The sequence below is a fragment of the Metopolophium dirhodum genome, chromosome 6, assembly GCF_019925205.1.
Source record: "Metopolophium dirhodum isolate CAU chromosome 6, ASM1992520v1, whole genome shotgun sequence".
Taxonomy (NCBI): Eukaryota; Metazoa; Arthropoda; class Insecta; order Hemiptera; family Aphididae; genus Metopolophium; species Metopolophium dirhodum.
Window position 1 is genome coordinate 18,940,212 of NC_083565.1, and position 25,766 is coordinate 18,965,977.

At 29.4% G+C, this 25,766-nt stretch overlaps 2 protein-coding genes across 4 annotated transcripts; both read right to left on the reverse strand.

The window, feature by feature from the left end:
* Positions 1–523: 523 nt before the first annotated feature.
* On the reverse strand, positions 524–7,646 carry LOC132947170 (alpha-tubulin N-acetyltransferase 1-like). 2 transcript variants are annotated; one of them, XM_061017381.1, is made up of 9 exons: positions 7,567–7,646; positions 7,348–7,489; positions 5,611–5,757; positions 2,971–3,142; positions 1,367–1,511; positions 1,225–1,258; positions 1,050–1,128; positions 918–979; positions 524–855 (listed from the first exon to the last, which is right to left on the reverse strand). In XM_061017381.1, exons 2-9 carry the CDS (start codon positions 7,428–7,430, stop codon positions 762–764), a joined length of 816 nt encoding a protein of 271 aa, XP_060873364.1. In that variant the 5' UTR covers positions 7,431–7,489; positions 7,567–7,646; the 3' UTR covers positions 524–761. The 2 variants fall into 2 exon arrangements, with proteins under 2 accessions (XP_060873364.1, XP_060873365.1); XM_061017382.1 differs by having other exon boundaries at positions 7,348–7,635.
* Positions 7,647–14,019: 6,373 nt separating this feature from the next.
* On the reverse strand, positions 14,020–23,927 carry LOC132947098 (uncharacterized). Of its 2 annotated transcripts, none has more exons than XM_061017295.1 (3): positions 23,892–23,927; positions 16,703–16,771; positions 14,020–16,635 (listed from the first exon to the last, which is right to left on the reverse strand). In XM_061017295.1, exon 3 carries the CDS (start codon positions 16,611–16,613, stop codon positions 14,154–14,156), a length of 2,460 nt encoding a protein of 819 aa, XP_060873278.1. In that variant the 5' UTR covers positions 16,614–16,635; positions 16,703–16,771; positions 23,892–23,927; the 3' UTR covers positions 14,020–14,153. The 2 variants fall into 2 exon arrangements, with proteins under 2 accessions (XP_060873278.1, XP_060873277.1); XM_061017294.1 differs by lacking the exon at positions 23,892–23,927 and adding an exon at positions 18,799–19,010.
* Positions 23,928–25,766: the final 1,839 nt, after the last annotated feature.

Sequence of the window (25,766 nt, forward strand, 5' to 3'; positions counted from 1 at the left end):
TATATCTGTATAAATATATAATAATGTGGATTTTTCTAGGATTGTTTCTGTTACCACTGATGGCGCACCTAGCATGACTGGTAAAGAATCAGGGTTTATTAATTTATTTAAAAAAACATGTGGGACATCCCCTGCTAGGTTTTCACTGTATTATACACAAAGAGGCATTGTGTGCAAAAAATACTTTTAAATAATTTGATGCTATAATAAAACTAGTAACTAAAATGGTGAATTTCATTACTGCGCGAAGCTTGAATAAAAGACAATTTTAAAATCTATTAAAAGAAGTAAACTCGGTGTACAGCCTTTAATTTTAGTAATAGTACAGCAACCAGCAATGGTTTTGGTGTGGTACCTTTAAAACCTTTAAATGTGACAAATAAATGGTTAATTTATGATTAAAAATATATATTAAAATAAACAAATAAATTGAAATGTAAAACCAGTACCAATAGGCAATAACGATACATATTGGAGCATTTATATTTTATTGTTTAATAACTATATTATATAAATAGAAATATAGAATAAATATATAATTTGCTGATGGAAAAATTAGTACCTAATTATTTAAATATTATTATATTATAAACTTCAAAACAAGATGATAATAATTATACAACGTTAAATATTATATTATTTTAAAATAATGAAGAGAAAATATTAGAGAAAAATACAATTATACCTATATACTATAATATACTTATATGCCTAACATATATTATTAAATTGAGTTATATTTATCGTGTTCTGGGTATATGTTAGGTCTGGTGGAATATCTGATCTCGTTTCACTGGATTTCTATCCTGCTGTGCATTTTGAATTACATTCGCTGCTTTAAACTGGCTTTCAACACTAGTATAATAAAAAAAATTGAATGAAATAAAAATATAAAATTCATACATGTCGATACTAACAAATTGATCCCTGGGTTGTAATAATTATTCAACTCCGAAAATGAAGGGTTGCCTTGTACAATCTACAAAATAATAGTTATATCAATATATTTTTTTTAGTTAATATTTAGGTAAATCATTGAGAACATTTACTTCGCCACTCGTTTCGTGATGTTTTTGTGTTTCAGGTCGTCCTAACATTGGTTGACACGTACACGGTGATGCTGATGTTCTATACAAAATCAAAAAGGCATCAATTTAAAATTTTTTAAAACTTGTACAAATATACGTCATTAAAAAATACATAAGATTGTAGTAGGTATTTTACCCATTTCCGCCATCGTTACGGCTCCTTTCGTTGACTATGGACACAATTTTTTATTTCATTAATATTTTTTTTTCCATTCAGTAAATTCAAAAAAATTGTTTATGAAATGTATATTATATATATATATAAGTTGAATTCTCACATGCATCATCGAAAAACTCCTCATAGACTATGAAATAGTTTCCCTGGTTTACTAGTTTGGACAGTTGAAAATGTTTCCACATAAACTCTAATAGATTTTTAGTCGGATTTTCTATAGCCAAATTTTTGGCGCGTAAATGCATATCCTATAAAAAAAAAATATATAATGAAAATTTAAGTTTTTGAATAAATAAACGATTTTATATAATATGGTACTTGTATGTAATTGCTCCGTCTCACCATCAACGTAATATATTTATCGTCTTAGCTGAATCTATAATTGGGTGAGACGGTTTTCGACCAAAAACATACCCTTACCTTTTCGGCCGATTCACTTTTCGGTCAAAACAAAAAGTTCAATAATAATTTATATTATATACTTTAGGTCTTTATGTTATACGAGCCACAACGGTTATCTTTGCAATGGACTATAGTCCATAGACCTGACACAATGTATAAACTATAATCCCACCCATATAAGGTACAAACCAGTTAATTTGACATTTTAGCAAACTAGTCAGAATTAGCGAACATAACATAATTGGCATACGAGGCGATATTTTCATCTCTACTAAAACAACTTTCCGAGTGGCCACGCGCCGATCATATCAAATGAGACGACATCGTATATAGGGACACTAGAGACAGAGCAAAATCAGATGTATCAGATGTACCAAAGCCATCAAGAACAGAGCTACTTGCCACACGCTCAGCCATATACACTGCAAGACGACGATATTATAAATTTATACTGTTATTATAAACAACATTTCATTTACTGTTCAAATTGACTACTACTTTTATTTCAAACCATCATCTTTTGGATCCCTGAAGGGGCAGCACGTAACATTAAAATATGTCTTATACAACTTAGGTATAATATATATTTAACAATTTTCTATAAGTATAACATAAGTAATAAAGACCTAAAGTATATGATATTAATTATTATTGAACTTTTTGTTTTGGCCAAAAAAGGAAGGGTACCTACGATTTTGGGTGAAAACGGCGATGTCCCTATAATTTTATCTGATTATCGGAGTGCCTACAAAAAGTTACAACAAGCTGGATTCCAACATTACATTAACCGATAACGGTTTCCCTATTATTATTTTATACATTTTGTTGATGCAGCCAAGGCCCAATGGTTACACTACTTAGTACTTACACATTTCAGAGGTTGAGGGATTCTATTACTTAAATGAGAGGATAAAAAGCGCCGTGAAACCGCAACAAATCATTTTTTGGAAACTTATTAGGGGGAATTCGTGTTTATAAGACGACTTATTGGACAAAATACATTTGAAACTATTCTAAAAGATATATAGGTATATAATACTTTTATTATTTTTTTTTAAATAGAATAATAATATTATTTTTATTTTTATTCAATACAATTATATACTTTTAGTATTATTATATAAACATCGAAACTATACTTATCTTAACTGATAATACATTTAAAAAAACCTACATTTATTATTAATTTTTGTTTTAAACTAAATAATGACGAGCTCGTGACTGTGGTAGTATAGTGGCGGAACAATAACAAACAAGAACTAAAATGATTTAATATAGTTTATAAAAATATGTCATCGTAGTTACCTGTAGCATGTAATCGATCAGATATTTTCCATAACCCTTATGCTGTCTAGATTCGTGGACGTAGAAATCCATCAAACAATAGACCATTGTTTCTTTACATGATCCTACAGCTTTGTTGTAGAGACATAATTTTTTCCATCCCGTCTTTAAAATGCCAACAACAACAAAATTCCTTGACAACAAATACAATTGTTACAATAAAAATATATAGTACAATGTTAAATGTGTTGTTTTATACATGCACTATTATGCACATACAAATTCCTGAAATATAAACATTATACTATAGAAAATGGCAACAGAACAATAATAATACATTCATAAAAAAAAATTATTGACCCCTCTATATAAACACAATACTAATTCTATTTGTACAATTAATTATTTTCTAATCATACAAAATTGATTAAGTATCACAAAACATATACCTAAGAGGACAGCGTACCTACATAACGGCCACCGGGTAATTTATCAAACAAGGTATAGAGCAGGAGAGCGGACGTAGGTATGTATATTGTATAGGGCGGTAGCCGGTAGGTATATAAAGTGGTTAAGTTAAAATAGTTAAATGAACGCCCAATATGTAGGTGTAAAAATCAAAACTAAGATCATAGACGTCCATGTAATGGCGGAGGGTTACCTGACCTAGCACTATATGCTTGAAAATGTTCAATAACATTAAACATTTTCTAAATAGTTAAAAATAAAGTTTTTAAAATTTTTAAATGTTGTTTTTTGTACACAATAAGTTACGTGCATACCGGCGTAGGTAGACCGTAGAGCGTAGTTACGTTTCTAACTTCGTCGTATGTAATAATAGTATTAAAAATTCTCAAATATATTTAACAGTTAGTATTATTATTTCATAAGTAAGTGTTTTGGGTTGAATTAAAAATTAATTTAATGTATCAATTTTAAAATTAAAAAACTGAGTGGAGCAGGTCAGCGGTAGTGGACGTTTGTCTATCGTCCTTTCGGTCTTCGAACAGGATAGTGTATTATTACAGTATTTGATTTGAATGCAACGATTGCATTCGATAAAAAACGATTCTGAGCGGACAAAAGAAAATGTATGTATCATAAATATGTATTAATAAATAACCATTAATTGTATATGATATACCCAGTGGAAATTAGGTAATTTTTAAATTGTATTCGTTTAGATGGTGATAAACAAAGCGTTAGAAATTAAAAATCCCGTTTTTAGCGGTTTTTCGTAATTTTTTAAAGGTTTTCCCCGTGGAGTTAAATAATTATCGAAAAATGACCACTCGTACCACTAAAGTACCATCTTGATCAAATTATCTAAAATTTAAGATACTATTATAATATGTGGAAATCAAAGCACTTTTTCTGGCAGAAATTTTGTTTACAGGATAAAAAAAGTAAACAAATAAAATATAAACAATGTAAAACCACTAGCTTCCTCGCTCTGCTTAGAATTTAAAATTATAAATGGTCTATAACGTTAAAAATTAAATAATTACAAAATTAAAATTTTTACATTTTTAGAAAATTTCATGGAAATATCCAATCAAAATAATGTTTATGAAAATGTACAGCTCTATCTGCATCTCCTTCGAGATAAGATGGGCGCCAGCACAGGCCGATACTAATTTATACTTATCTAATTACTCGTAAAACATAATAATTAATAATTTAAATTATGAATATTATAATGTTATTATATATATTAACCTAAATCATGGTCTAATATATAGGTAGGTAGCTATTATGCAAAGCTGGGCACTAACTAGTTAGTTTTAATTCATATTAACTTTATAACTTAAATAGTTGAATTGAATGTGTAAAATAATATAATCTAACTCGTTAAAAACTATTAGTAACTAGGTTCCTAGTTATTTTTGTAATTTTTTTTCATTCCAAAAATCCAAAATATGTTCCGTAAGACTGCCGAGTGCCGTCTATTAATCTATAGCCACAATCTTAATTTATTACCTAATAATGAATATTGAATATTTTAAATTTTATAATAAAAACATTTTTCTTGTCATATTATTTTGTATCAATTATTTATTCAGTTATACCTAAATCTTGTGTAATACACGTTAACCACGACGTCAGCTATATTATAATTGGCCAATAGATTTTATACAGACTTGAAATTATACATAATATATACGAATATATAGTATTATACTGTTTGTATATTTCTTCTTCATTCGTTATACATTCTGTTATAATATCCCAGTTCGTTTCCAAAAAAAAGGGTTATTAGTTATTTTAGCAAGTTGAAACATTTAAACAAATATAATCAGTTGTTCACTTTTAAAGTTTCACAAACTAACTTATATTCTACTTAAATAGTTTTTTTTTATTAAAGTAACTTAATTTTAACTAATGGAAAAACTAGTTTTTAAAATTAAACTTCAGAAGTTGAAAGCAAAATGTACTAATTGTACTCATTTAAAAAAAGACTGTCGTAAATACGTAGGTATAATACTACACAGACAATTCATTGAGTGGGTAATTATAAAAGTTTAAAATATAGTGCAACCTACTTGCACCCTTTGTGAAAAAGAACTGGACACGCTATGACCAAGTTATATTAGTAAGTTATATTATATTTATAAGTTATATAAGTTATATTTAATTGAATGTAACATATAGGTATCTTACGCTGAAGTATTGTGTTCGATCATCATGTAGAGGACGTGATCGGAATTTATGAGCAATTCTGCGCTGGTGATCGGCGACCTTAACTCTTGTGCCATTGCTGATACTTTGCCCATCTCGTCGATCATCCATCCCATTTTATTTCTCAAACTTAACATAAACATAATATACTAATATATATTACTTGCTTTTATTATTAGCACGCTGCAGTATAAGTAAAATACATTACTAATACCTAGTAATCCAGGGTATAGTAACAGAAAGACCTAACAAATGAAATACATTTTTTTCCAATCAATATTTAAACATTATTTTTTTGGATGAAATTAAAATTTGAAACGTATTAGGTACCAAACTTTTTCAAATTATTGTTTTTGGGAATTTCCTGACATAACTATTTCTGAAATTTTTTACTATACATATTGTAAACTCCTCTAGATGGCGGGACGGTCCTGCCGGTGGCGAATCCCTCCCCCACCTGTCATCTAAGTGTGGGTACTGGCTGAGTGGTGGTCTGTGTACTGTGTGTCTGTGTAGGAGTCGAGTGTCGTGTCGTGGTCGTTCATGAGAACTGACTAAAACGTAGATATAATATTTTATGTTGTAAGCGAGTGTTTATCGTTTAACAATAAATGGTTATCGAGATGATAAATGGTTGTTATTTATTTTTGTCCCGAAGTGTTAAGAGAAGTTAACAATATAATTTTCATAATTTTTTTCATACGTTTAACTACTAAGTACTAACTAGTATACATTCTTCAGGTCTTTCCGTTACACCTGCATGACTGTATAAATTAATTAAAAAATATTCTTAGAAATAGAGGCTAACAAACCGTTTTTGTGAGGCCAAGACACGATTGTCGATTGAGCATAGATGCCATAGAACACCTTTTTTGCGACGCGATTGAGCTAATTTGTCGGCGTATCAAAGGATATAGAAATACAAAAGAAAACCTACACGATTGAGCATAAACAACTCAGCAACGTTTTCATTTTAAATGTTGAACTATTATATTATACAACAAATATTTATTTAGACAATTATAATAATTCATAATAAGGCACGAATTAAAAAAAAATAACATGATTTCATAGTCAATAAAAGCCTCATTTCATAAATTTGTTTGATAATAAAAGTTATGAAAATAATGAAATCAAAATATGGTAGCCGGTAGGTACGTATTTAATTGAATAGCCATAATGTGGCAACGTTGCAAAAATATTATAAAATGTTCAATCGTGTGGCTAAAAAGGTATAATTCTCAATCGTATTATGCTCAATCGTGCTTTACCACATCGTGATTCGTATGCAAAGGCTTACCATTGCATTCAAATTTAACAAATCCATTAGTCACGTGCTCAATGATGAGGTACACTCAGATCGACTTCTATAGAGTTTTTTATATTAAATTACCTAGTTTACTTAGTACTTACCATATTCAGTAAAAATATTAACTATACTTTAATAGGTATCTGAAAAACAGCTCTTCATAAGTTCATAATTTTAGCGCTCCCTAGATCTGAACTTAATTGTGCCAATAGGCTACATGACATTAGTAATAATAAGTTATTACTTATTACATATATTAGTTACCAGTATTATAATAATTGGTACACAATAATATTATAAAGAATGTCGTAATTCGTAATGAATATGGATACTTTACGTATAGGTAAAATAATGTACAAACCAATATTATATTGTGTGTAATAATATAATACAATGCATGTTACACTTACTCAACGTTGTTCTCGTATCCCATGGCCGTCAGTGTGTTGTCAATCTTCAGCACCTCGCCATTGGTCAAGCTGTTGAACTCCATTGCGCCGTGTATCTAAATATATGGCACTCTTCCGCTTCAGCAAAAACTGTATAGGAAGGCTTAACAGTAATAGTAGTTGGTTAGCCTTGTATCAATTGTTATACGTATAATATTATTGTATTTGTATAATAGTTACGATATTGTATGTTTGAGCGGGCGTGTGTGGTTTTGCTTTGTAATTAACGAAGTTAATATTTAATGCGTAATGGCGTATACGACGGGAACGACTACGACGCTGGTCTCGAAAACAGGACATAGGGCCGCAGCGCTAAGCGCACAGCGTTCCTGCGGGAGACGCGCAACACGGCCGGACAGGCTGTTATATAGTGAGGAAAGAAAACAATTTGATCGCAAACGAGTGGGTTGCCTGAAAATAAGGAATTGTCAGGCCTCTCTTTCTGTAGAACTATTCAAATGTTGAGGATTTTACCCTATTGTCCAAATCAGGGTGCTGATGACCAAATGTCTGTTATGACTCTGATAGCCTGCACTCTGCACTCTGCGATGTAGAGTTTAGAGGGTAGGTACCTATGTAGTACAAGATTCTTTAATGTGTCATCACGTTTTGGACCGGCTCCAATCTTCAATATAGAGGGTGGTTTTTGAGTTGGGGCTTTGAGGTGTGAGGAGTCAATAACAGGAAACTCTTGTACTTTTCAGTTTTCTTAATGATTGGGAAAACAAGAATACCTATTCAAATAATAGGTACCACCAGTTTATAACAGAATCGCATTTATATGTATTGTAACTTAGAAAGGAGTCGTCGACTATAAATTGTCACTAAATTTTTAAGAATGGCAGGCATTTTTTGAGCTAGTACCTATTTAAAGACATTGGAAATTTTCAATTTTGCGATTTTTGTTTTTTTTGGTAAAAAAGCTTAACAGTTTAATTCAATAAGGTTCTTAACACATTTTATAATAATCGGTACCTAGTTAAAAATATTTAAAACACATAGTAGCAATTTATAATATGTTATATTAGTAAGTTCAAATGTTGACGAAATTAGATATTAAATGAAAAATAACGATTTTAGTTACCTATATTTTGCTGAAGTCTGTACTCTGTACCTACCTAGCTAATTCAAAAATGATGTGGAGACTCAAAATTGTTTGTACTACACGATTCAATTTTAATATTTAGATTTTAGGTAATATATTATAATATGCATATTATGCTATTAATTGCCTATTATGCTGATTCACGTTTATCTTCTCCTTCGCTCATCAAAACTATTTTTCCATTCATCATAGAATTTAAATTTATGAAATAGGTATGTCACAGTAATAAAATACTTTTCGAATATTCGAATACTATTTTGAACTATGACCTATATGCCTTTGAGTATCTAATATTCAGAATATTATGAAACATTTTTCAAATAAAAAAAATTATAATTTTTTTTTTTATATCCAGAATTTAATTTTTACTTGTCAGTTGTCCTTGAATTTTGTAGTTGGTCAACCAATCTTCTCTGGTCGAACGTTGAAGCGCTCAGGGATAAGAGAATAGAAGAGAATCGAGGCGCTAGACTGAACTCCCGAACCACTGCGTCTGCTTACCATTGGATCATCCGATCATTCGATCATCTATATAATATAATACCTACATGGTTATGCCTAACGATAGCTCTATAGGCTCTATAGGGTCTATAGACAACATTTGCACGTCGTATGTTTACAACGACCAACCATAATAATTATGGATATATTGTTTAAAAATTATTTTTCAATGCGACCGAAATAAATACTTTTGGATGTTTATACAATTATAAAAATACCTAATACGAACCACGGATGTTAATAGTTCAAAGCAGGCCACTAAATTTGTTACCTAGGTACCTATTTATTGTACTTATGCCTATGCGATATGCATGTTGAGACTTATGTTATACCTATCATTTATATTGGAAATGTATTATATTTTTATAATTGATTATTGATACCTATCTAATAATTATATGGATTAAAAAATACATTTTGAGGCCTTGAGGGGAAAATTTTGACATTTTGACATTAAAATTTAAAACTTTAACATACCTAGCTTAGGTTATGTAGCAATAGGTTATGTACCTAATAGGTATAGGTGTCCTACCTATTTAACAAAAATATTTTTATAAAACCCTAATTGTATTCATTGCTTTTGATGAAATAAAATATTTTGTTCCAACGAGGAACTAATTTTAATCAATCTAGACCTAAAAGCCAGACAAAAATACGTCAGCTCAAAATTATCGGATTTCAATTTTGTAAGATTGTAAAAACATTTGAATCGATCGACCTTTTTTTCTAGGTTATTGTAGAAGTCAAATTTAGAATAACTGTTTAACTTTCTTAAAAATGACACTTTAGTAAATCTAAAAATTTAAAAAAAATTTAAAAACTAAACTTATATTTAAGAACAATTTTTAAAGAAATACCAAATATCGATTTCCACAATAACCTAGAAAAAAGGTCGATCAACTCAAATCTTTTTACAGAATTTAAATCTGATTATATTTTTAAGTATGCGTAATCTTGTTAGGCTTTTACATCTAAAACGTGAAATAAATACGCTGCTTCCAACCCCTAACCTATTAATGATGAAAAAATGGTTATACTAATAAACTGCAATATTATATAAAAAATTTTTTTTTGATTATGATGAAAAATATACAATTTAATTGTTATTTGAAAAACAATAAGTAACGATAATATTTTCCATATTGAACTCGGTTAATTTATAACGACGGTTTGTAACAATGTGTTTGTACGCAGAAAAACTTCGTTCCACATCAACGCTTGTTATAGGTGTATAGGTATTTAAACATTTCCTGGTGATAATATGTTGGATAGAACCTCTGAAGTCAACATTCTCACCTTGGCGTATTTTAGAAATTTCTTTTAAAATTATCAAGTTTTTATTTTTATTAATAATTTCAGAACATTTATTTTAAATTATTACGCTATTATAATTTCCATAAAGATTATTAGTACATTTTGTAACTTGTTCAAAAATGTCTAAAGCATCTATGATTTATGAATAAGCGAACCTGAAGTCTTAAGCTTTTTAATACTTTCAACAATAATTAAAAAATTTGTATTAATATAATTAAGTTAAATCGTTAATTTTATTTGATTTAGTTAGAATTTATTTACAGTTTTTAATGATTTTTACATCATCTTCTTGTAGATTTTGAATAACATTTTCAAAATTATCTGATAAAAATATACGATAGGACATAGGAAAACCAGTATGTAATGAATACTATGTGTAGGTACCTACCAACTAATAATAATGATCTATGGAACGGTATAACTTATATTATTTTTAAAAATATTTTTAATTTTTGTGTTGATTTGTGGAATAAATTTATATAATATAGGTAATAATTCTGTATACAATTATAAAATTAAATTAAAACATTTAAACGTGTACGTATAACGTGATATGCAAAAACATGCATTTTTATGGAAAATATGAAATTGAACCCATATTATGCAATATTATTTATAATAAGTATGATCGATGAAAATCCATTAACTGCATGTAGTTGCTTATAAAAATAAGATCATGCATTATATGCAAAACCCGGTTTTATAAGTTCTATTGTTCTCTCTTCTTAACTGAGTAACTCGGAAGTATAGGATTATATTTATAAAGGCGTCATGTTTATGGATTTCATGTTCATGTTTATGGATTTCAGTAGAGCAACCAAAATTTTTATTTTTTACATCGTTTGATGTTCTTTATGTACCTTACTCTGAAAAATGTACTTATAGTGTAAGTTTTGTTATCAATTTATCATAATGCGAACTACCTACTACAAAAGTACAAAAACGTTAGTAGGTAGTTGATAATTTATACATATTACATATTATATTATTCTAAATAGGTATACTTTAATTAAATTATTTTATTCGGGCCAAAGCGAGATTTTATTTTAAAATAACTTTTTTTTCCAGTATATATACGTGATTACTATTTTACAATGTCTCTAGTTGCCTCAGTAGTCAGTTTATTAATAAAGTAGGTCGCGCGTACTTACATATTAGAGAATAAATTGCCAACCTCTTACTAAATAACAGCTTTAGACAATATAAAAATTTATATTTAAAAAAATAATTAAAACTATAATATAAATATACACATACGTCATACAAGTATACAACTAGGTATAGAATTTATTTAGTATGATGTTATTAATTATATGCTCAAAAAACAGCATGAACAAATAGAATTAATCAATAATATACAATATACAATGCGGGTAGAAAAACAAACAATAATACTTTAAGAGAAGCTTAGGTGCTCATTACCTACCCATGCGCATCATATGGTGAAATGGTGAATAGGATTATTTCTACCATAGTTCAATAATTGGTGCTATGAAAAGAAACAATAAAAGGAGAATTATTAGACATAGTTGAGTAAGGGAACTTTAAAATGTATAAGAGAAAGAAGAATATTACTGTATTAATTTTTTATGTATTAACCTTAACATAAAAGGCACAAGCTAATAGCTATACATAACTAGAACTATAGGTAGGATAAAATAGTAGAATAGTTAATTCAACAGTTGATTTTTGTATCAGTCAATAAATTTATTTAATTAATTGAGAATTAACAAGTAGAAGCCCAGTATATATATTTACAATAAAGATATGGAATAAAGAAAAACAATTAAATATATAATTACAATATCACAAGTATGTTTGATAATTAGTAAAAATACGTTACAACCAAACTTCAAAATATAAAAAGAAGCAAGTAAAACTATCCACAGTAGTGAAATGACGGGTATATAAGACCTCATTCATAAGACGCATCATACGGGTGATGGGCTCGTTTAGGAAATAATTGGTAGAGCAAAGTGGAATAGTATACTGAGGTGTACTCCAAGTGCTCCTGACAGGAACCACAAAATTAATTTTAGCTAGGAGAGAAGAGGAGTAAATAAAAGTCAATAAATGGGAGAAAAGAAGGCAAGTTGTATTCTTAATTCCAGTTAATCATCATTACATGTTGATTTTTTATATAAAGTAGAAACATATAAATGTATTTAGTATTTGACATAATATAGTGCATAAAAAAATAAAATAATGCCAAATAATATATAAATAAATGTATTTCATTAAAACTAATTATTAAGAGGATGTCAGCACACTATTTGTTTTCTCTCTCTGGCCCACGCTCAACATAGACAAAACACATTTATGCAGAATCATTTTTTCTATGTTTTTTTAGTAATCTTATAGTAAAATCACTCATTACAAAAAAAAAAAGAGAATATTATTTTTGAGGGGATGACATGGATTTTATATTTTATTGTTATTTGACTTTGTATTTGACTTTCAAAATAAACAAAAAAATGTTGTAAATTTAAATTATGTTTAAATTGTTTTGAGACAATATTCAGACAAATTGATGTCATTCCCTCAAAAATATTATTCTCAATTTTTTTTGTAATGGGTGATTTTACTCTAAGATCCTCTTGATATAAAATAAAATGAAATATACCTTGTATTTTTAAATAATTTATTTCCCATCTATTTTACAAGCTAGTGTAAACTGCTTGTTGCAGAATTTTTTCATTGTCCTTTGTCATTTTACCAACTGGTTTCAATTTATCATCAGTTATTAGCAACAGCAATGTGTCTGCATTTTTTCCTACACATTCTTCCTGCAAACACTAAATGGTATTTAAAATGAAAAATATAAGTGCAAATATATTATATTATGTCCTTACAATGATTTAGAATTTAGATCATACTTAGTTTTCATAATTTTTAAAATGCTTATTATTAAAACAATGAGTATAAAAACTTTGAATAAGTTATATATTTTTTATTAGCATTTATATTTTGAGTTTGGCTTAATATTTAATATTATTACTGTGCAACAACAGAGCATAGACTATGTAGCTATCAGAAACGTGAATGATTTAGCAATCATTACTTTATTATTTGACATCACTAATATATCATGTATATGTTTGAACCTAACCTAATACAACAGTAGAAAGTTCACTTTGGATCATATTCATAATCCGTTAAAATAACAACTAATTAAAAACATACCCCCCCCCTACATAATCAAAGTTATATTAATTTAAGAACAAAAACTCAAGTAAGAGAAAATTTATTAATTGTACAATGATGGCCCTAGCTGTAGTTTAAAAACAATTGAAAAAATAGTACATATACATACAATAAGTTGTACAATTGTACTCTAATTAAACTATAAAGATTATAGTATATCCTTACAACTTTATATATTTTATTAGTTTAGTTACTTAGATGATATAATTTGGCTTTAACAAAAAAAAAAAAACAATTAATTGGTATTAAATACATTTAATCATAAAAATTAAAAATTTTACAATTATAGCATTAAAATATTACTAATAAAAATAACAAATCAGCTCAATCAACACTTTTGATGAAAAGTAAAAGTAAAACAAAAATATAGGTATTTCTTACAATTTTAATTCATTTAAAAGAAATATATTTAAGTCTGTTTAAAAATTGTTTGCCAATTTAAATAATGATCAATGAGTATATACAACACAACAAAATAGCATATTGTTCATATTGTGTTCCTTTACAAATGTTTATAATTTATATACATATACATTTGATGGTTTGAACTCAATTGGAAACATAAACAAAATAAAAATAATTTATTATTTACCGTAAGAAAAATATACATATACTAATATGTATAACATAAAAATATATTTTATCATATAGAATTTAACTCTTTAATAAGATTGACAATTTCGGTTGCTGTTGTGTAACGTTTAGAAAGTTTATGTTCTAAAGATTGATTAATGTAAACCGAAGCTCTGAACATTTTGTCCAGTACAATACATTTGTTTGCAATGGGGATGCCGTACGTGCCAATTGACATATGCGAAATTACATATCTCGGTGGATTGGTGACAATGCTCAAGCTCCATGATGGCATTGTTTTTGAAAGTTCTAGCATCAAGTCTTTTAAGTTATGTTTTTCATAGGCCGCACTCTCTCTGATAGGTTCCAACTTGTACTCTAAATTTACGCTTAATCCTGATTTGGCATTTACATCTATAGGTGATATTTCTACCATAGATGGTGTCACTAAATTGGAGTACTTTTTTTGGAATACAGAAAGGGGCTCATCTACAACTGTTTTCCTGAGATAATTACTTGGGATGTCAAAACGTTTAGAAAGAAGATTAATTTCACGGTCTATACGTGATTCTATTTCATTTTTAACAGACTGCAACCCCAATTTCGAAGTACACTTAGGTATTTTTCTTGACACTTTCTTAACAACTCTTTGAGGTGATACCTTAGCACTAGGCACTTGTGATCGTGATGTACTGTTTTCTTTCTTGGGGCTAGACTTTATATCAATAATATCCAGTTCAGGTGACTTTTTTTTAATTTGTTCGTTGGCTAATTCTCTACATTGCCGGCTGATGGCTTCAGATAGTATAGCCATACCATAACTCATTTCAGGATTTTCGATGCCTATCGTTGAAACAGATAAATAATCGGAATCAGATATTGGTTCTAGTGTACTTAAATGAGACTGTTGATCATTGTTAGTGGAAAATGTACTCTCAGTACCTATTGTATGCATTATAGAGATGTTAGATGAGGTTCCACTAGATGGTGCATTGCAAATACCAACAGGTTCAGACAAGGCATTATTGAAGACAACTGGTATAGGTTCTTCAAGAGGAATATTGTACGTAATTGATATACTATCATTTTGCACCGCAGGAACATTAATTGATATATTATCATTTTGTACCTCAGGAACATTTATTGATGACTTGTCCGTATTATCATGAGCCGGAATTGGGGTGTGGAAAACAAATGGATTGTTTGGGTTAAGTTCTTCTAACATCTTAGTATTAACTTTTTTACAGTTAGCATTTTTTGATTTTTGAGTTTTCACAATTTTTTTTTTACTATTAACATCTAGTGTTGATTCACTAGAAAACTCTTCATTATTGGATTTTGATAAATTTGTCGACAATTTGTCCCCACTCCATTCATCACTCCATTTCTTTTTAATTTTTGGCGGTTTATTATTACTTCTGAGCATCATGGTAGTATCATCAAAGTTTTGAGATAACTTCGTCACTGTACAGTCCTCGCCACTGTACATTATTTTGCCGAAATGCTGAGTATGATCTAAGCTGTCTTCAGTATTACATATTATATTACCACCAAAATCAGGATTTTGACATTTTTCTTTTTTTAATGAAGAACGAATACGTTTTCTAGGAATTTCACTTGTATTACTTGTTTCATGTTCATTAGTTATGTCACTTTTGTTTATATTATTTACTGCGGGCTTTTTTCTATTGGAAATAGATTTAGATGTTTTACTCTTAGGAACTTGTGGTACAGCAAAGTTATCATTTATTTCAAGTTCATGTTGTGTTTCAACATTGGTTGTAACATTGTTCAAGAATTTTTTTTTATTAGAAGTAATAGATTTACGTGTTTTATTTTTAGGAGTTTTTATTGATATAACGCTATTACTTTCTTCAAGTTCAAAATATGTGTTATTTTTGCCAACATTATTCGGCTCGGGCTTTTTTCTATTAGACGTAATAGATTTAGATGTTTTACTTTTAGGAGATTTTAATGGTGCAACAAAGTTATCAGCTTTTACAGTTTCGTTAGATGGATTATCTTTATCTACATCATGCACTATAGGTTTTTTTCTAACAGCAATAATTGATTTGGATATTTTGAATTTAATAGGTTTTGGTTTTATTGACCGCTGTTTAGAAATTGTTTCTTTATTATCTATAAAATTGTTTGGACAAAGTGTAGAACCAGATGTTACACTAAGATCATCATTAATTAAATAGCTATCTGTAGACTTTATAGAAGAATCTTGGATTTTGGTGTTTTCAATTTCTTTTTGAGAAGCATCAGTTTTTCCTGGTTCTATTTTACTCAATTTGGGTTTTTTAATCATGCAATTTCTTTTTTTTACATTATCTGATTGATTGCCATTTTCTGTAATAGCTTTAGTACGTTTTCTAGATATCCTCACAGATCTTTTTACTTCAGCATTAGCTTGTTTATCAGCCACCGAAACAACATCTTCACTATTAGACATTGGCAGGACATCACAACGCAGCAGTTTCACAGCACAATTTAAATTCATGTTGTCAATCCACTTGGTAGTCATCGAGGATTTTAATCAATAATAACTAAATAAAACATTATACAATTAATCAAAATATGTTTATGGGCACAATAACAGTATAATATACATACTTAAAGTTCAAAGTAAAATTCACAATCATTGGTTTAAATCTTACACAATTGTCTGTAATCGATACACACCTAAAAAAAAATTCATAAATTTCATAAATGTCAATGTATAACAAATGTATTAAGTATATACTCTATTTCAAATAAGATTAGGCTTTGGCGGCAGAGTTGTGCGCATGGGCGTGGCTTTATTCTCGTGTCAGCGCCTGTTGGAAGTGGGAACGAAAACTGATCACCGCCGAAGCCTGATTTTATTTGGAAAAGAGTATAGGTACCCATTGAAGTGTTTATTTTTAATTTTCAAGTGAATTAATTCAAATAACATTACTTAAACATCCCTATTTTATCTAATGGAAATAATTATACAAACAATAATAGGTACCTGTTGTTTCTTCAATAAAAAAACATGTATAATTATTTATTATCATTGATTATTGATAATTAGTCTATAACCTACTAAAATTAAAAAATCAATAAAAATTGCAGTCACATATTTTATTTATTATAATGTTTTTCGAGTCAACAATTTGAATTATTATAGCTCAGCGGTTCTCAAACTGAGATCCGAGGAGCCCTAGGGCTCCATAGACATGTTTGAATTAAATTTAAATTAAATAATATTTGGTTTATCATTTTTATTTTATTAATAATAATCCACATATTTTATTTTGTAGTCATTTGTCAGTTGATTGAAGGTTATATTGCTTTTATCATTTATGTTGTTTATAATTATATTATAAAGAAACGAATTAATAAGAAAATCATTTATACATAATTTTTCATGAGTATGTATATTTCATGAGCATTCCTACATTATGGGATTCCATAGAACTTCCTTAGCAACATAAGGGCTCCACAAACAAAAATGTTTGAGAACTACTGTAATATAGCTAAACATTAAATTTAATGAGCCATAATATATAATAATATTATACTAAAATGAGATGGATATACATAGAATTTTAATTATTAATTTTTGCTGTGAGTGCAGTACGAGCTTAGATCTCAAATTAATAAAACTAGCATTTTTTTTTTTAATAAACCAGTTGATATATTTAAGAACTTTAGATATTGATGGTTTGTTTTGGTTTTAAATATTAAAACTCATGGGGTGCCATCAATGGGCGACTTCCTTTTGATGTCAATAAATTGACAACATTTATCAACTAAATGACAAACCGTTTCTTTCTTTTTTTTGTCATCCTCAATCTTAAATAAAAATAATCTAGAATTCAAGATAAATGCTCAATATTAAAACATAAACAAATACAACAATATTTCCGTCTCAAATACTGCTAGTATTTGGGTAAAAAAGATGTCTTGCAACAAAAAAAATTCAAATTTTACAAAATCAAGCATCAATAGATAATGGAAAATGCTCCCTGGTTCATACTTTAGACTTCCAGGTTAAAAAACTAAATATTTGTATAAAAATATTCATAGTTTGCTACTTTGACCAACAGGTTTGTATACACAAAAGTACAATACCTCCAATGACACTCAAAATGTGGTCCTTTGCACATGTGTTATGGACATAAATGTATTTTCCAAAAACATTAAAATCAAATTGTTGTGATAATACTGTCAAATAAATTGTATAATGCAGGGTAGATAAAAAAAACTATTTTAAAACACAATAATTAGTCACTTATACAAGTTGCGAGGTATATTTTTAATTTAAGCAAATGCATATAGAAGTCAAATTGAAAATCATAAAAAGTTTAAAGACATTAAATTAATAAAGCAATAAATATTGAGTCAATTCATTAAAAAAAAAACACATCTTCTTTATGCCTTAACAATAGTAGGTACGCAAACAAATAACAATGTTATTTAAGGTGGTTTAACATATAATAATAAAAGTTAGAAAGTCAGAACTTTTGAGGTGTGTAACTTGAAGATCCGAATCACTTATAACAGTGAACTATGACTTTATCTGCCTCTCAAAACTGTCCGTGATTTATACATCTGGCCAAGACAATTTATGCACAAGACAAGTGGCGAACAGAAGACAGTGGAAATCATAATATTGTAATATTGTCGGTGTACAAACGACGATAATAACGATTATCGTATTGAGCACTCGAAGTTGTACTTACGTAAAATTTTAAAAGTTAAAGCAGCGATTGGCTAAAATCTGGTCGGCTGGAGCCACAAGTTCCATTAACATATATCGTAGACTATTCACGAAAAGGTACGTAGGTAGTTGCTGCATGGTCGTCGCGTGTGCAAAAATAATAATATTTAGAGCGTTGTGGACCGCGATTTGTGTATTGTGTTATTGTGTATAAATATAATATTATTATTTAACATTATACGTGAATGATAAACAGTGATTTCGGACGTGTTGATAATATGGCGCGCACGCGCAAAACCAGGTAACCGGTAACGCGGGAAAAAAATATACTGGCCAAGAGCCCGAGACAGATCGACAAGGCGGCGTGAAGGCGCTAACAGAGCGCACCACGTAAGTCAGTCGAACCACGATTTAAGATATACTAGTATATTATACTGAGTTTTTTTTTATAGTATATCATAATATATATTTTATGATATAAACAACATGGGTTGATCGCAAAATTCTAGATTTAGTACATCACTTCCTTACCCGTATTATCATAATATTGTCATTAAATTATTATTATTATACACTACGCCACGTCACGTGCTTACCGAATGATCTGACCGTCAAAAAGTTACGATCATACCTTGTTTTTATATAATGGGTATTGGGTATAATATTATGGTGTGTATCTCAAATCGTGGTATCGACTCTCGAACAGTCGAATGTCGAACCATAGAAAAATAAGTATCAATCGAACCAGTGGCGTCCAGTGCACGATTTAAGACATAAATCGTGAACCAGTGTTGTTCGTTGGGTAACATTTCTATGATTTAGATGCCTATATAAGTAATAAGTATAAGATATTGACGTATTGTATTAAGTAATATTAAAACTTGGGTTATTGATGACAGTGGCGGCTTGAACTTTTTTTTTCTTGACTCACATTTAATATTTTTACACCAATCACCCTAAAAAATTTTTCACTGCTCTCCCCAAAAGGTGAATTCATAGTTTTTTAGCGGATAAGTTATGCCAGTTATAGGTATTTAATTGTATACACAGTAAATATTATATAACATTATAACCCTGTATCACCCCTGAACTATATAATTGTACTTATATTACATATCAATATATTTATATTCCATTCTTTACACATCCGGGTACCGGGATTAACCGCTTAACCTAATGTTGGCTGTTACTGTACGACTTACGCTGATACACATGTAGTCCATATAGAGCTGAATATTATATTTCTAATTGAATTACCAACTTTTAAAACTTCTTCTAACTAACTTTCCCAACCACAGGACACACACCCACCCACCCATTAATATTTCTATGAATCACATGATTCAAATATACCTCCTTCGAGCCGCCACTGATTGACGATAAAAATTGATACGCTCTAAGTTGTAAAAGGCTGTGTTTGGTTAGGTTAGGCGCTGTATACGCTGTGTATCGTTTATATGTTATTTTTCCAGTGGCCCGTAACAGATCCACCCCCCCCGCCGGCCGAAAAATGTATAAGCTTTCTATCGCCAATAAGGATTTTACTTCAATTAAAATATGCTCATTTGAATTTATCATTTGCAACGCATTAACGCAGAATCATTTTTTCTATGTTTTTATGTAATCTTAAAGTAAAATCCTCTACATGAAAACATAGAAAAAACGAAACTGCGCAAATGCGTTTTGTTTATGTTGCGCGTGGCCCAGAGAGAGAAAACAAATAGTGCGCTGTCATCCTCTTAAGATAAATGATAATGTAATACTGATGTTAAAATAAATAAAATTTCACCTCTGAAAATGAATTATTTAGTGAAATTAATCAAACAATATGATTAAATCATTAACCATGATTAATTTTACTGGTTAATTTTTCTCATAGTCAATTAGTCAAATTATATATATTTTTACAGAAATAGTAAATTGCATCATCTTAATCCTTAAGTATTGACAAATTCAATGAATTGAGGCACTTCTCCAACAGTCGTCAAACAACTAATTAGTAATAACTAATTATTTTTAATTGATAAATACTAAAGGATTCACCTATAAAAGGTTAGGTTATAGTCACGTTGAATGTAGATTAACATAGTTCATAAATATTATAAATAAATAAGTACGTAATTAGTAAATCGTAATCACAATTCGGTAATATAAAACCACGCGTAAGGAGACTAGGTTTTTTATTTTTACTATCGTGCATGATATTAATTTCCGGTTGTTTTATTCGATAAAATACCTATACAAAAACCTACAACATACCTACTAGAATACTGTGTGTATTGATGTATAGAGATTTTATTTGGAAATTATATAAGAAAACAAGTATAAAATAACTGTATGTCTGTAAGACAATACAAAACTAAAAACCATTGATTTTATTATAATATACATCTGCAGACGATGACAGGATACTACATTAATCAAAACATTATAAAACCATAATTTATCAAAGCATTTAAAGGCGGAGGTCCACTAATCGTGATTGTAACTTTTTTTCTTTTTTTTTTGATCATTCTGCCCGGTAACTATGGCCATTGGCTGTTTGTTTGTTTTATTTGTAGGGGAGGATACCGTTGGTTGGTAAACACGTGTGTGTAGTTTTTGGCAGATTTTCAAGTGGGCACCCGTAGGTATCTGCCATGCCCGAGGGGGGGGGATGGTGGCACTTGTTCTCCGGACACAGTGACTTGTCCGAAGAAAAATGCCGCCCATGGCCGAGGAATCGAACTCGGGTTGGCTGGGTCGACTGACGCCTTAGTCCGCTCGGCCACTCCGTCCCACGATTGTAACTTACTTTAATAAATGTTATTATATTTATTCATTGTAAATTATTTATAGCCTAGGTATATTATGTATTTTTATTTCTTTTCACTACATGTGGGTACGTAACTATATTCACAAATCTTGCCCTCCATACAATAGGTATATAAATATATAATACACCTGTAAAAGTACATATTGCGCAATTTACAATATTCGATGAATTTATTTAAAATTAGTTAATGCGATAGAATTGCATAATGACAAATATTGATGATAATATAAGTACATACTATATACATATACAACGTAAAATAACTATAAATAAGTAGGCACCATAATGTATTTATAAACAAAATAATTATTATAAATTATACCTAATATTATTACTCCGATCCACTGATATATTAATCCGTGCTACGGTCTAAGTATACTTCAGACCGCGATTATATAATTAGGTAAAAACTAGAAGTATTAAAATATTTTTTTGTCACGCCTGCACCGAAAGTTTAGTTTTCGATGACGGTTGAAGCGTTGGAAAGCGATGTTTTTGCGTCCGGCGGGCGGTAAAGTGGAAATCCCCAAGAGTACTGAGCTCAGATATCACGGGTATTCTCTGAACAGACGCGTAAACATTTTTCTTTCATGAAATTGTTTTCGTATAATAATTTGGTTGATGCATAGATCACCGCATAATGCATTACCTTTGCCTTGATTACATTTTTTTATTCTTATTTTATTTTAATATAATAATTATAATTTATACTGAAATCTATACCACGGTCCTTACAAAACATAAGCTTTTGGTTACATCTTATATTCATATTATAACCTCTATGCATAACGCTTAAAATAAATAAAACCAAATCGTTTCTTTCATGAAATATTGTTTTCGTAGAGTAGTCTGGTTGTTACATAGATCCTAGCCTGAATTACCTTTGCCGTGATGGTGCGATCAATGAATGCAGAGGCCTGACAAAAAATAGTATGCGTGGCTCGTGCGGGAAGGCAATTTCAGTCTTGTGCCGCACACGCCGCCCGCGACTGAAATAGCTCACTTCCCGCCCGTGCCACATAATATACTATATAAATTTAGAATCAATAACCAATATAACAAAAATTATATATCTATTACCTATCTTATTTCAGCAGTCTTGTAAATAATACTTTTATTTTGTATTCGGAATACATATTCGAATAAATGAGAATTAAGGTATTTAGAATACGTATTCGAATAGTTCTTAAAAAATATATTCAGAATACATATTCGAATACTTTAAAAAGTAATCGAATACTATTAGAGTACTTTTTTTAACAACAAATTTTAGTCAGTTTTTGAATGGTTGGTAATTAACATTTATTAATTAATAATTAAAAATACATCGTAATCATGAGTTATTTATAAATTTTGACCACATATGATACGGCCGATACGGGCCATACGGGATACAACACATTGGTGTTCATAAAAATAATCATATCATTATTATATTTCGTTCAAAGAATAAAATTAAAGTTCATGATTTATAATGTTTTGTCACAAATTTAAAACTATTTTTCTGGATCGGCAAAATTATTTTTTTAATGAAGAAAAAATAGAAATAAAAGTATTCAGAATACGTATTTGAATACTTTTTAAAAAAAGTATTTAAACTAGTATTCGAATACAAAATATTCAAATACTTTTATTCTAATACTTAACAAGACAGCTAATTTGTTGGATGATGATGATGATGAAAAATATTAGACGTAAAACACAATTTGAAATTCAGAAAAATTTGTTATTATACAATGTTCAGTACCTCGTACTTCTAATCCCTATACGTATATATAATATAATAAATAATATAAATCTGGTTACATTTTTAATAATTATTTTATAATGTTTTGATAATTTACTTTATTTATAATACCTATAATTATATTTAGATACCTATTTTGTGTCAATTAAATCAATTGATTATACAATTGTCAATTATGCAATAAAATTTACTCATCGGAACTAAAATAATTAGTTTCTTTAAAGTTTTAACGATAATTATAATCAAAACGACTGAATTAACTCGTACGGATCTTAATTAATAAAAATAAAATGGTTGAAAAACACTGCGTAACACAGATTACGCTATATTATATTGTAATATTGTGTATTTGTAAGAAAAATTACATCAATTATATAAAAGAAATACTAATTTATAACTATGGAGCCAGCTGTGGAGGTAATAATTTATCATACCTAATGCATAGGTATTATGGAACCACATAATTTGACGGTTCTTGTTTATTATTTTATATCATTGTATCATACACATGTAACTAGAAATTAGGATACTCGCATACTGAAGTTATACATACATTATTATATTCAGCAGTTACAGCCATTATATAGTTACAATATTGTTAACTGCACAACAACTCACTACCGACTTCCGAGTTCCGAGTGTCCCACACAAGACATACACACTACACAACAACAATAACGTGTAACGAGTAACGACTATATTATTATCTATAAAACGATAATACTACATTAGTACGAGTTACAACAAAAGTAATGATAACGAGACGCGAGAGAGCGCGTGGTCGCGACTCGCGAGTACTATATTTCTATATACTTGTCTAAAATGTGTAATACTGGTATCGCGACGCGTCACACTGTCACGGTGCGCGCGGGCCGTCGTCGCGGTGCCAACAACATTATGGTACCCTGCTATAGCGGTATCAAACTTAACCCTCGGCGCTCGGTTTAATCCGCCATAATCTTGCGGGCCGGCAGGACGTCGTGTCAGGATTATCATGGGCGGGCTCGATTCCCACTTGGTGCAACTAGCATTGCGCCGGGCCGACGGTGATGGACCAGGGTACTATGAATGTAACCAACCAGGCGATGGCCGCCCGTTAGTAGTGAGCAGGACGTAGTTGTAAAATATTATGTTATGCAAATAATATACCTTATACCTTATATCACGGACCGTGCCTTATATTATTGTTATTGTTTTAAAACTTTTAACAACAGTTGAGTATCATAATAATATGATAAGTGATTACATAATATATAGTGATGCACGTAAAACTTTCAATTGCCCTTAATATTTTACTTATACTTGCCAATTTCGTCTTGAGTATCATATTATCATATAATATGAATATATGATACTCAAAATTTCTCAAGATTATTTATTTATTTATATCTTGGAAATTTCCAATGCCAAAAACACTAAAAAAAACTGAGTATCATATTATATGATACTATAAAAATAATAATAAGCACTAGTGGCACACAAAAAAAATCAAACCAGAAAAACGTAGATAAACGAAATAAAGGTTAGCCTAATCTAACGTGATAATATAGGAAAACGAATTCTGAAAAACGCACAGAAAATCATAAGTCATAACAAATTAATTGCAACCTTATTGACAAATTCCGTACTATTTATCTTAATGCCTAGATGGTAGTGGTGTTAAGGACGCGTTTCGTTAACAGTTAATTCAAAATTTATGGTTTTATAATATTTGAGTGGCGATTTTATCTGTGGCCAGCCCGCGGTTTTCCATCGGAATACCGAAGTATATGCCCACTCTTAGGCCTTAATTTTACATGTTTTAAAATTTGGATAGGCTGACCGGTAGGTGGTAACGGAAAACGCCGTGTTTATACCATAATCTAAATCTATATCTAATATTTCTAATATATAAACAATTTAGGAAAGCTCACTCGGCGAGCGTGGTAAATTCCCGGTTTCCAAACGTATTTTAATACAAAGGAAAAAACTTTAATTCCAATTCCAATTAAAAAAAAATTAAGTAACCTTAATCTTAATGTTTTGGTAATATTTTTTGGATAGCATAAATCCATATTAAAATATTTAACTATGGTAACTAATGTACGGGTAACTAACGGACGGACGTCGGACACAACGGAGATATAAGGTTTTCTAAACCTTTGTTTAGAAACCTAAAATCAATGTCAACATTTGTTTGTTTGTTCGTCCTCTAAAGACTCAAACAAGTTGAAAAAATCACTCCGCAAGTGTGCTAAATTGCCGGTTTCTAAACGTATTTTAATACAACGCAATAAATTATAATTACATATATTTAATTAAAAATAATTTGAAACCTTTATATTTTGGTGAGGACCTATTTTTATAATATTGGCTAGTATAATATGAATCCGTATAAAATACTAATATTTTTTAATACTGTCTAATCTCTAATATAATATAATATGTA